Raw genomic sequence first — 13879 nt, 5'->3', positions numbered from 1 at the left:
CTTACTAGATGGAAAATGACTACAACATACTTTATCACCACAGAAAATTCTCTATTTCTCTCTATAAAATTTAATATTAAATATAAAATTGGTCAACTGCTAGCTTTTAGTTCCTGAAACTATGTATCAGCAATAGTATATTTCACAAGTTCAGCAAGCCAATAAAAATATCTGCCAAGACCTCCAAAAGCCTAAAAATTAATTTCCCTTCAATACATATGGTTACAAATATGGCAACATTTGAAATCAGTAGCTCAGAATATTCAGCAGCTCTGAAATAATTCCTTCACGTAGATCAATTAAAACAGTCAGGTATTTCAGGTGCATTCAGTCAGCTAAATGTGGTTTTCAATTCTTTATCACTCTGACTGCCACACAAGTATTAATTGTTTCTGTGTGGCTCAGGACTGAACAGTCCAGACATACATTTATAAAAATCCTCCAGAGCCCACAAGCAGTGGCAGAGATGTTATTAATTATGAGTCCCACCTTTCAGAAAACTATTTCTTTCTTATTCAAGAGAAACGTGCAATTGCTGAAGTTCACAGCAACTTTACCATAGAATGAACCCAGCGCTGTCACTGCTTCACTATCACAGTGTAAAAATAATCCAACAAAGAAATCACTACAATACCAACCAATCAATATAGAAGAAAATAATTTCAAAAAAACCATCCAGAGAGTTAAATAACCCCATACCAGAACATCCAACTCCATGAAAAGCTGCCCTCACTGGAAACAATGGTATCAACCCTGTGCCACAGCACCTGATCACAGAACACTACAGGAAGATTAGGAACAAAGTCACACCTACATCAGATTTACTAGACAGAAAAAAATAGTATAATAATTTACATCAGAATTTACATCCAAACATTCAAGTTATATGCACTCACTGCCCACATGCCAGATAAAGGCACTCTAACAGGCTGTTCTTTGCTCGTGAAGTAAAATCCCTTCCATTTGTGCATTTAAAAATACCACTAGCACACTTCTAAAATTATATCTAAAAGAAAGGGCAGTTTGGCTCATAATTACATTGCCTATTTTTAGGCAATCAAAAAGGTTTCAGGAATTCTGAGATACTAATTAACTTTAACCTTTTATTTTTACTCAATCCTCATGTCATGCCTACAACTTACCTACAGGTACTTCTAGCCAAGTGTGAGAGCAACTTGGCTGTCTGCTCTCCACACCTCTTCAAAAGCTATTGCATTCAGAGTTCATGTTCCAGTAACTTCAAGGCAAGCACACTGGTGAATTTCCATTATCACCCTGACTCTCAGGAAATAATTTTCTTTGTATATTTTTGCTGTTGGATTTTTTTCTTCCCATTCAGTCTTATGCATGCTAAATAATTTTAACTGTTAGTTACTAGCATGAGAAGTGTGTCATTATTTCCTTTTGCCTTGTGTAGTCTTCCTTGCCTGCATTACTCAGATCTCCCCAGTTACAACTCTGTTTCTAAACACCAGTGTTTACATCGTTTGCCACCATAATGCAAGTATATAAAGAGTTGCTAGAAATCAAAACTCATTCCAGTGCACTATCATGTCACCTAATTGTATTTTCAGAGAATAAATGAAGCACCACAGAAATTAACCTTCTTGCTATTACAATAATTTATAAAGCACATGACCAGTGAGGAGGAATTACTCAAGGATCAAGATGGAAAAAAATATCCAGAGAAGATTTCTAGAGAGAACGAAGAGGAAACTTATGTCAAATCAAGGAAAATTAATATAATTTATGAAACAAGGGAGAAATTAATAAAAGAGGGATGGGAAAAAACCCAGAAAAGTTGACCTAGGTTCAAAGTAGCAGGAACATTATGAAGAGGAAGGAAGAGAAGAAGGGAGGAAAAGGAGAGAGACTCAGGCTCCCCAGGGAAGCATCAAACCTGAGAGAATTCAGCAAGAGTTTGGGACAATATTCCTGGGCACATGGTGTGATTCTTGGAGGGTCCTGTGCAGGGCCAGGAGTTGGACTCAATGATCCTGAAATGTCCCTTCCAACTCAGAATATTCTATGAAAGACTCAATAAGAAAACAAAACACACATTTCATATTTTGGCTGTGAAAATGTAACTGCTCCTCTGTAAATTATTTTGGGTTACTTTCCACAGTACTATACATATGTTCACTTCCCACAAACTTTAGTTCTTCACGCATCAAAACATCCTGGTGTTTCCCAGCAACTGTGTCAAATTCTTGACATTTTTATACTGACTAGACATCTCCTCCCTGTACTGATTCCATCCATTCTTATCAAATTTTGTACATAATTCTGTAACACCTTCTTAGGAAGCCAACTAATAATTTGATATTCCCATTTTTTTTTCCTAAGGCCAGTTTTCCTGTTACTTCAGCTGCCATTTAAACCATTCTATCAGGCCCATGAAAGCTACTGCCTGAATTCAGTCAGTGTTTTGCAGATCTTTCAACACCCAAAACCAGCCTAATGTTTTCTTCATTTCAAGCTATTAAGGTTAGGACAAGATTTTGTCTGTCATGTAGGAATGTAATGCTGAATTGATTTATGAATCAAATTATATTCAAGAATCACTAACATGAACAAATGCACCAAGAAGGCATAAATACTGTGTGTTGTGTTTGTTTCATGCCAAGACTGTGGCACTTAAATCAGAAAATTTACATAGAATATCAGATTCTACTAAGTTAAACAGTCTCCAAGCATTGCCTGGAGAGCTCTACTACTATAAGAGTAACAAGTTCTCTACAACAGAAAACCAGATTTGTGTACTTGGCCTTACCAAACATTTAAATAAGCTTTCATTCTTTCATGAATATGCTTAACACACACTTTAAACAGAACTGGCTTGAGTTGTAAGCAAATTTTTAAAGATATATTCAGTGTGCATGCACTTCAGTGAGTCCTGTATTTATCAAAACATTCCCCATTTACTGCCTAAAAAGATGTGAGAAAACGTAGAAATTATAAGACAGAAGCTGCTAATCTCTCTTATGAAAGGTTAACAAAAAATGTCCAATCATCTATCAATAAATGCCTTCCCCTACCTTAAAAGTGTAAAGTCGAACAATAAAATAATGTTTACTATAGCTGGATAAGTGAGGGTACTGCCACATCCTTATTAAGAGCTACACAGCTACCTGAATTTCATTCATATGCCTAATGTGTGGTACTGTAGGCCATACAGAGCAGAGGTGTAGCCTGTGGTTAACAATATCCATTTCAGTCCAAGTCTAGGCATGACAAAGGCTAATACTAAGCCAGAAAACCTAAGGAAAGTCACCATCTATAAAGAAATTTAAATGGCAAACTGATCACTCATTTTACGAATTACATTTGGGGATTGTTCCCAAACAGTTGGCAAGGAATCCAGTACCTTGATTACTTATCTCTATTTGGAAAACAATAAAATAGCATAAAGTCAAACACCTCTATCTTCTAAATATTCAATTAGTAATTTAAGTATTTGGTTTCAACAGCAGTGGTACTTATTTTGTGCTTTCTCTTTTACTCCAAGCTAAAGAGCCTTCCTATCAGTCTCAATCAAATTGCTAAATAAGACCCTGAGGAGCCATATCCACTATGGTAAACAACCACCTGCCTGTATTCTGCCTGCCAGAAACCACCTAAAATATGAGGAGAACCAATAAGTGCCAGGAAGTGACAGCTACTCAGGAATCACACAGGCAGGCTGCTTTCCCCCTGAAACAACAAGCTCCAACTCCATTCCCACACTGAAGGAGACTCAATCTTCATGCAGGCACAAGAAAATTCCCACAAGCCTCAAACTAAGTATGGCCTTTCCCACAGAGAATTGCAGGCACAGTTGCATAATACTGAACAAACACACTGAAATGCAATCCTGAAAACAAATTATTTCTGGTAAGCAAGATTATCACAGCATTAATTCTTTAAAAAGTTAGAAATGCTACCATGAAAAAAAAATCAGGTAACAGTAGATTTTCATTATTTAAACCTTGCTTCACTGCTTTGCTAGACAAAGTAAAATGCAGATAGATGTTTGCAGACAATTTGGTCAGCATCTCAAAACAATTCTGTGTGCACTCTCTCTCAAGCCTTTCAAAACTTCTGTTCAAATGCCAGATACAAACCGCTGTGAGCTGAAACCTGCTCAACCTTTCAGAACACAATTAACACTCACTGTGCTTCCCACCTCACAAAAGCTTGGGAGTAATTCTGCAGAAAGAGGACTTATGCCATGCTACAGGATGAGTCAATTCCTGTTCAACAGACACAGCATTTTAATTTATAAACCAGACTTGTTTATACACAGATGTTCAGGCAGTGATTCAGGATTCCCTTGATATACTTTTTTCCACTACACTTCGTGCTACTTTTCTCTAATTTCAAAATATATATAGATTCTCTCACTCCTTGCTCATAAGAATTTTTTCTCACAGGGAACAGACAGAAAAACAAATGTAATGAAAGCATAATACAAGCCGACTTCAACTAGCAGGACTTTGATTACACTTCTCCAGTTCACAGTTTCCACTGTACTTAATGGCATTAAAAAGAAGCATTTTGTTAAAGTCAGTTATTTCCATATTTAATTAGCTCAATAACCAATTTAACTGCTTTCAGAACAAAATGACATATAATGAATTTTTGATAGCAAAGTTAATCATAGCCAAAGGCTTCAGCTACTTTTCACATTACACAGGAAAACTCATGTCTTAGCAGAGTTAAAATCTGCTCAAACCTCAACTTTGTATTGAGCCCATGTAGAAATATATCCAATATACATTGGGTATAGTCAGTATGTAGCCAATAAAGGGTAGAAGTATGTATGAAATAAACCATTTAAAAGATGCATTGCATCAGATATGTATCAGTAATTTTTTCTGAAAGACTAATATTGCCTTGTAATAATTTTTAAGGTCCTCAGGCACCTAATTCTTTTCCTCTTCATAATAAAACCATTCTGCTCTTGAAAGTAAGAGCATTCCCCTGGCTGCTATGAAAATACTCTCAAAATAAATTACTTCAAATAAGAAGCGTTTGTCAAATCTTATATAAAACTTCAGGAAAATGTTCTCTTGTAAAATTTGCATTCCCATACATAACTATGCTAGTTGTGCCTGCATTCGTCACTACTGTCATTGTGAACTGAACATTTTTTACTTAAAGAAAAGATGTATGAGGGTAAGATTCCAAAGATAATACTCTAGAAACTATGAAGTACAAAACCCCCAAGAACAGGCTTAAAAGGAGTGTGCTGTCAGTGAGAAATAACATCTATTGCCTTCACTACTGTCTAGCAGAAACTCTATTTAAAAGAATTATAAATTCACTAATCTTTAGCATTTAATAATATAATTAAATCAGTAATCTGGTAAAAGGACTTTTTTTTTTGGTGATTTTTTTTGGTCTATGCTATTAGCTAATAGTGTAAACTCTTGAAAGGGTCACTGGCTCAAATATTACCAGGGATATAACTCGAGAGGCCTCTGTTTTGTCTGGGGAAAAAGACCATGCTTCAACCATTCTTTAATAAAAATAATAATATTAAAATCCAGCTTTACAATTCCCCATGTATTCAAAATAGCTAGCTACAAATGAAATGAAGGTTTTGAAACTGGAACAGAAAAGCCCATTTCCTCAGATACCCACTACTTAAAAAAAATAAATTAGCTTATAAAAAAAATATTTTCAGCACATCTTATGTTTTACAATGAACCTTTAAACCTTAAGGAAGGCAAAGCAGTATCAACCACTAAGTATATTCTTAAACATCAGTGCTAAAACAGCAGTTGTGACACAACAAATATGTAAGTTTACATTAACACTTGTTTGTTTAGAGTTGGTTTAAATATAAAAGGCCAGTTACTGTAGTAGCCAAAAATTAAGCATGAAAAAAGCCTCCCAAGCCTGATCAGTTTGAGAAATCAAACTTAATCAAGACATACATGCCTATGAAAAAATGTGTTCAGAGGAAATGTCACTGTAGAAGACCTTGAAGTTTGTGAAGTCGTGAAGTTCTCAGGGTAGTATCTTAAACACTTCATTCTGAATGCCTTCAGTAATTTTCTATTCCAAATTCATAACCTGAATGCCGTAGATTCAGCACGCATGCTGTACAAGCCATGTCTCAGTCTCAGCTCTGGAGCCTGCTCGTACAATGGCTTTTAATGGATAGTCATGGAAGTTGATGGCCATTCAAATGAATGTAACAGTCAAACACTTGCAGCTTTGATTTGCCACAGAAATTAACCAAGCAGAGCCCAGCATCTCAAACATGCTCAGCTGCTGCTCCACACTGTCTCAGTCAGTTTCCAGTAACTAGAGGTCAGTTTAATAAACAGCATCCTTAAGGATGGACACTGACAAGGGATTCTAATAGTTATAAATGTAAAAATAACCATCTGACCTACCTCCAGAAACTTCACCAGTATTGTCAAAAAGGGATATTTTTAAAATAAAAGGACAGTCACTCTAGTCATGTATTATGAATACGAAATTGCTCTCATTTTCACATGTCTCTTTCCCCAGTCATTTAAAGTACTTTTTCCCCTAATATTCCTAAAGGTACTGACAGAGTCAAAAACCCCACCTTTGCAACTAGGTACAAGATTTTTTCAAACTGACATTCCAAAGCACCATTTGCCAACACAGACACGTGTGATCATCAAACAGCACTGGCACACTTTTGTGTAGAGCCATGTGTTAGAGGCAGCAGGCCTCAGCCAAGGAATTGACTCCTGGAATTCAAGAACAATGATGGCTGGTCAGCCTTCCATTTTGAAACACAGAACAACTTCATTTCCTTGCACATGCTCAATATCTTCATTTCAACATGTGTGCCAGCACCAGAACTTTATATTTGTTCACACATAGTACTTTACACAGAATATAAAAGTTAAGCATCTTTTAATTAATGTGGCAATAATAGAGCTTGCTCAACAAGACAAAACAATGTATTATCTGATGTCACTAACATCAATTTATTAGCTAAACAGAATGTTTAAGCCTTTCCATTGAAAACAAAGTTTATTAGATGATATTTCAAAGCCTAAAAGGCAAAAATATTACAAATATGTAATACTATGCAGCATGTAAATTTAATAAAATATCCTGATCACAAGACAGATAAATTTTTCCCCTCTGATATTTTCCTCAAACTTCATGCAGGTACCAAGGACAGAGTTTTTCTAATTCCTTTTTAGCCTATACTATAAAAACAGCAAAATTGAGAATTTAAAGAAATGGCATTATCTATTTACTGTAAGAACTCTGCACAAGTCAAAGGTCAAGACTGGTACTAAGTGAGAGCATGTCTTTCATGAAACCTTATGTTTCTGCTTGCAAGGTAAGCAGGATTGTAGGAACAAGTAAGCTGGAACAAGTAGGTCAGAAACCATAAATCAGATCCAATCATATAATACAGACTGAAGTGCAACAGACAAAGCTGCTGCAGAAGATGAAGGCACAGAGTTCTTCAAATTTAGAACTGCATAGCTGCTGGTCGTTCTATCTGAAAGTAGCAATTGTAAGAAAAATATTCTGTGTATCATAATGAGATGGCTTCCTTGTAAAGTAAAAGTGAATTGTGCTCTCTCATCACACACTTTCTAGGGGAGATTCCTGTCTAAAAGTAGAAAGAAATGGAAAAAACCCAACAGAGTTGACCAAGGCTGCCACAAGCCAGCATGCTGATGCTGTTGGGCTTCATACCCCTCTCTAAAATGAGATACTGGCAGTGTGTTAAAGAGCACAGGGCTGACCCCCTGTGGGCACATCAATACCTATTTTACAGAATTTGTTTAAGACAAAGGAGATGCAAAAAAAATGTTTTGCTTATCCATCATTGGACAGTCGTCACTACACACATCCTTTAACTGGTGTGCAACTTACTAGTTTTCTTGTTCACCTAATAAAAGATACATTCATACTGAGCAAAAAATGCCTTGCTCTTAATAAAGTTACATATTCATTGGCTTTTGATAAATGCCTGCAACCCCTTTCCCCTTCCCAATAATCTCGTTCAAGTATCCCTAGGCTCTAATCACAGTATTCTCAGTAATTAAGGTTTTGATTTTAAATTTGTTGAAAGTTGCCTAGAGAGATATTCTGATTACCAGCTGAGCCTCAACTACAAACAATTTGAGGCTTTCCCCTGCTTTCTGGGGGGAATCTGTCAGCAAGTTTAAAGATGACAGTTCAAGTATTTTGGCCACATGACAAGGATTCCTAATTTATTACTTCTTTCATAGGATCACAGAGCAAAGCAAAATTCTCTGCAGAGCATATTTGGATGGTTTGTTTTCCAGAATGTCAGTCTTAGCATTTTCTCTTGGATTCTGCAACCACTAGCAAGGCAGCAAAAGGACGTGGACAGTTTATTCAAGTATTTAGTACCATGTAGCTGTCACTAAGATTGACACTGCTTTAGTAATTACTCCTTCCTACAACTAATAAACTTTCTTTTATAATTAGCCCTGTGAAATCAGTTTGCAGATATAAATTATACTCACAAAATACACCTAAAATATTAACCTGCATCTCTTATCTCTTCCAAATTTCAAAACTATTCAGTGAAAAAAAAATCTGAAATACTGACTTTTCCAAACAACAGTGACTCTAAAAAACAGGTTTAAAAAAAGCCTTAGTGTACCCTAACCTGCCATGAAAAAAATAGTATTAATTCTGTATTTATCCTTTGATGTTCATTAGCATTTTGCAGTACAACCTGCAAAGGGAGAAACCATTTGAGAAAATAAAAAAAGGTGGTTATCATTAAATGCACTGCAACACTAGGGAGTTCATCTGTAAGTATATTTCATCAGGAAAAGAGGCAACAGTCAACAGCAAGAAGTATACTCATGCTTCAGACTGACAGATGTCACCCATTCTTTCTTTTGTCTGCGATTGCCATGTCTTAAATCAGCTTCCAAATCATTATTTTTACAACAAACATCTTATTGGTGTGCATCATAATCAGGGATTATGAAATTCTTCCTACTTCTACTTGGTATAGCACCAGGAAGACTGATCTGAAAAATGTAAACTAACAACCAATACAAAAATCACCTCAGGAAAGGAAATGAGCTGAAAATACTAAGAATGGAGGGCCTGAAAATCAGTTTTCTGAAGAAAATTATTTGGCACTCAACACTGGTTTACAACTTATATCATACTGTTTTGTATACAAATACCAAATTATATTATAATATGATGTTATTCAAATATATTTCACACTAACTGCAGTATTATCTCATTAAATTATCAACGCTCAAGTACTCTATGTTTGAAAATTATGAGAGAACCCAGCTGTAATGGGCATTCAATTGCTGACTGGATCAATTTCTAGTTTTTAATTTGTATGAGGTTTTATCTGATCTGCCATACTTGTCCCTGTTGAAGGTAGTTTTCTTTTCTTACTAAACTTAAACAGGCGACTCAGGTGGTATCAGTTCTTCTAGTCTTTTTCTTAAATAAAAGACTCCAGTAACTCCCACGGCCTAATCTTCTGTGAATTGTCAAAAAGTACAACTAAAAAAAAAAAAAAAAAGGCATGAAGAATAGGGGAAATCAGTCAAAAAATACTTCCCCAGAAATTAAACCTGCCCAAGCTGTCTAGAGAGACGACTACCCACAGGACAGGACAGGATTTGAAGCACAGTGGTAGGAGGACCCTACACCTAGCAGCCACCTGGGCATGGTGCTAGGAAACCTGGACACGGTGCCTCTGCCTGAGGAGTGAACCTCCACCACTGTGATTCCCTAACTGGCAGTTCACACACTCCAAAAACCACAACAATGGGAGAGTAAGACAAAGGACGGCGACAATATTCCACCAGATTATGAAAACAAGAGACATTAAATGAAATTTGAAGGGAACACATTTATAAGCTCTGGGAAGAAAATATGTTTCACTGGGTAGATACTAACTTTCTATTGTAATTGTTACGTACTATATACGTATCAATAGAATGCTTTATGTGGCTGATCATGTAAGGAAAAGGAGGGGGGTTCTCCTAAAAAATAATAAAAAGAAACTGTATTTTTGGGAACAAAGAGGAAACATTCAAAACTACAGTGGAGATGGTGGTGTAACTTCAGCAGCAGTAGCCAGAGGTAGAGGGAAATAGCTAGAAAATAAACCTAGAAAAACAGAGTTACCACGAGAACAGTTTGACATTCAGGAAGGCTCTATCATGCAGTTTGCCCATTCATATGGGCAGAGCATGCATATTCCAGGACAAGGCAAGAACAGCCTAATTACTTTGCAACTCCACCTGAACACAAAACAAAACCAACACAGTGCTTTTTGCTTCACTCAGACAGAAGTGACAGCCAGAAATACACTTAACTTTCTTTTCCCAATCCACACTCCATGCACAAATCAATGCTTTGATAATTCAATACAATAAAGTTATTAATAAGACCTTTGAGGTGAACAGCTCTTTCCTAGAAAAACACATTTAATTTCAATTTTTACCTTTACCTTATGAAATGTGACACAATTCAAAGTTAATTATTGCTTTAGAATACTTTGTAATTGCTAGTTAAGACTCCCAATTACAGAATTATGGAGTGTGCACATTTTACTTCTTCAGGACAGCCATGTAATTTACTAAGCCTGTGTAAGACATTAGATAACAAAAAAGCATAATAGTAAGAACACAACAAGAATGAGAGACATGAGCTTATCCTCTACTAGAAAAAAAAATTATGCATCTGAAACTACACTGCCCTTCAAGAACTTACCTTCTTTTTGTCCCTCATTGAGCCCTTCCCTCGGACCATTATCTTGCATCCTGTTTCTGCCTCAAGCTGTTTAGCTGTTAGTCCTCTGGGCCCAAGGATTCTTCCAACAAAGTTAAACTGAAAGAAAAAAATAATTAATTTCTAAAAAATCAAGTAAATAAAATTAGTTTGAAATTTAACAAGATGTATTTATGTGTCTAAAAATATCAAGTGTTTAATGGCTTAGGACAGCACACTAAATGCCTGAGGCTGAAAAATGAGTTAGGTACTGTTTCGTTTTCATACATGAAGTACCCACGTGACTCCAGTTTTGGGGATACAAGTCTCAGGTGGAACTAGGTCTTTTAGATGTAACATCAGGTAGTCTACAGCAGCAGCAGCTCCTAATTTCCTCCTCATTACCTTGTACAAGCTCTTAAAGAAAGTGCGAGCTGGTCCCTCACCACTAACATGCCCAGCCAGGCTCATCCATAGGCCAACAAGGTGCACCATGGCAAGGAAACACACAGGGAGGGCTGGGCACTCAGTCTGGGAAGGACATCAAAAATAACCCTCCTTTATCTACCCATGCCTTGGCATTTCCTTCAGAAAAAACAAGTGAGGCCTCTTTTGTTTTTATTTTAGGCTTCATGGGAAACATTTCTTAAAAATATGGTGTTGTCATACATACACACACACACATATATATAAAATATTTGTATATATAAAAACTTAGGTGTCTATACAGACACAACAAAAGCACATCACTTTTTGTAAACTGTTTCATTTATATAGTTGTACATACAAATAAAGCAAGCATTTCATGTTTAATTGGCTGACTTCAGCAGACAGCCCCCTGCCTACACTCAACACAGTAATACCACCATTTAGCCATACATAACACTATTCCTAGTTATTTTCAAGAGCTTTTCCCTTTTCATTATTTTCAACCACACATTCTGAAATAATTTATTTATGACTAAGTGATGGTAGCATTGAGAACACAGAGCAGCATTCTGTGACAACTGCAGTGCCAAGATGAAGCACCAGCTCAAATGACAAATAAACTAAGAAGTTTCAGACTGAACATTAAATTCAAAGAAGAAATTAAAAGAACAGAAACTCTGATGTAACGTTCTGCTCTGGATATTTTAGATCCTGGTAAACAAAGTTATTCAATGGAATTGTGAAGAAGTTGTTGGCTTTCATTTCCTCAGCTAATTAAAACTGGGCTTGAGTACTAAAACTCAATGTATTTGAAATCCTTATGAAACTGCAAAGACCAGAAATGATTTAAGAGTAAGCAGAAATTATGAATGCAAGGAAATAAAAGTTCTTTAAGAAAATTAACAGTGTTTCACAGCAGCTAAACTATTCTGGGAATATATACTCCCAAAGTTATTTAGTATTGCAAGCTCAGAAAACAAAGACATATTATGAAGTCTGAATCAACCACAGGGAGGTGAGGGGGTGTGTAGTGAAGACGAAAGGAACTTGTGAACACACACAGAAACTGTGAATCATAAGAAATTAAAGAAACATTCACTAAGCTTTGATAAAGCAATGAACTAGCTATAATAAAGTTCAGCTGTGAAATATTATTAAAATCTTATATGTTACACATTTTGTTTTTAATATGAAAATTGTACCATTGTTTTACATGAACAGTATCTTGCTTTTCTCTGCATCCACACTTCTGCACACTAAAACTTTAGATATCTGTGCCATTCCACTCATAATGCTAAAATAATATTGCAAAGCTGATTTGAAATCAATACTTTAGCAACCACAAAAGCTGACTATTGCTATATTCTCCATCTCCCAAGAAAAACAGTAATCTTTAATGTTTCATTAATTTGGATTATGAGTAAAAGAAAAATCAAATAATAACATACTTTGGATAAAAAAGATTAAATTCAACTATACAGGATACAAAGAAAAAAAAAAAGGAGGAATCTGTAGTACCCTGAAGTTTGCACGTTTATTGAAGTATGCAACCTTTTCCTTCCAAACTGTACAAATGTGGTGGTTTGACCAGGAAGAAGTGGGAATTCTGGGATGCTGTGGTCAAACCAATGGGTGCTCGGATGGCCCAAACCATGACAACATATTAACACTTGGGAGTCTTTTTGTATGGCTGCTCCTTCCAAACAGCTGCCTGTTCCCACTGCCTCTCCTGGGCCCTAGAATTTGATCATATCTAAAAGCAGGATGCCTAGACAAGGTAGTACTTCCACTGAAATCTCAACAATGTTAAGTTACTCAGAACAATTAGATCTTATTACCTGCATTCTTATTAAAATATCCCAGGTTGTTTCTTTCCCTCCCTCAAAAATTCAGTTCCTATGTTTGTTTTAACATTCACTGTCCCCAAATACTCTTCTCCATTATCTCAACCTTGATTTTGTCCCCTAGTTTTATATTCATATGAAACTTCTATTCCCCTCCACAACTGCTCTACATTTGTGTAATGAATTTCATGTTGTTGACTTCAGGCACAGTAATTTCAAAACAGAATTAAAATTCAAAACTGACTTTAAAAGCATTTGGTTAATGACCTAATTTCTTTCTAAGCATACTTTCTATCCTACCAACCAAATTTTCTTCAGTATGTTAGAGATACAGATGAAGGAGCATGCTGCAGGACCCCACCTGAGGTGCAGTCTTAATCAGTCATCAGTAATCAATTATCATAGATTAAGCCAAGTATTGCTTTAACAAATGATCCCCTACCTTTTGTACTAATGTATCACTGTCAGTATTCAGTTTCTCAGACAACCATATTAAAAGTCCAAGTTCAGAACTCATAGAAAAACATAATTCAGACCCTTTTGTTGGAAGCTGTGACCAGCAAGATCACAACTCCGGAACAGAGAGTGAGCCCTCAAGTCAGACAGTTTTGTCAGAGTCCAGTTGTATCTGCAGCTACTGCTTCTCTTACCTGTTGGGCCAGCTAGACTATCAAACAGAATTACCAGAACAAGACATCTGACAAATTCGGAAGACCATTCTAAACATCTAACTCTATTTCTTGTGCTCTTCGTCTCATATTGTCACCCACACACACTCATCACTGCATTGTGTTTCTCTATAAATAACACACCTGTGCTCAGGAATACTGTTTGTTCTAACATTTGTACAGAGACAAAGCTAAGAATATTTCCCCTTGATTTCCTCG

At 36.1% G+C, this 13879-nt stretch overlaps 1 protein-coding gene across 9 annotated transcripts in view; it reads right to left on the bottom strand.

Annotated features, from left to right (window-relative positions):
* The window catches only part of QKI (QKI, KH domain containing RNA binding), a 145896-nt gene that overhangs the window by 73690 nt on the left and 58327 nt on the right, over positions 1–13879 (bottom strand). For all 9 annotated transcript variants that reach the window (XR_009418173.1, XR_009418174.1, XM_059469371.1 and 6 more), the window contains one exon: positions 10723–10839. Coding sequence is in view for 7 of the 9 variants with exons in the window: in XM_059469371.1 (XP_059325354.1) it covers positions 10723–10839 (117 nt within the window). In the remaining 2 variants the exon portion in view is untranslated. The remainder of the gene's footprint in view (positions 1–10722; positions 10840–13879) is intronic.

Source organism: Ammospiza nelsoni, chromosome 3 (genome assembly GCF_027579445.1).
Source record: "Ammospiza nelsoni isolate bAmmNel1 chromosome 3, bAmmNel1.pri, whole genome shotgun sequence".
NCBI classification, from domain to species: domain Eukaryota; kingdom Metazoa; phylum Chordata; class Aves; order Passeriformes; family Passerellidae; genus Ammospiza; species Ammospiza nelsoni.
The sequence above is the reverse complement of the archived record's forward strand: the minus strand, read 5'-3'. Positions and strand labels throughout refer to the sequence as shown.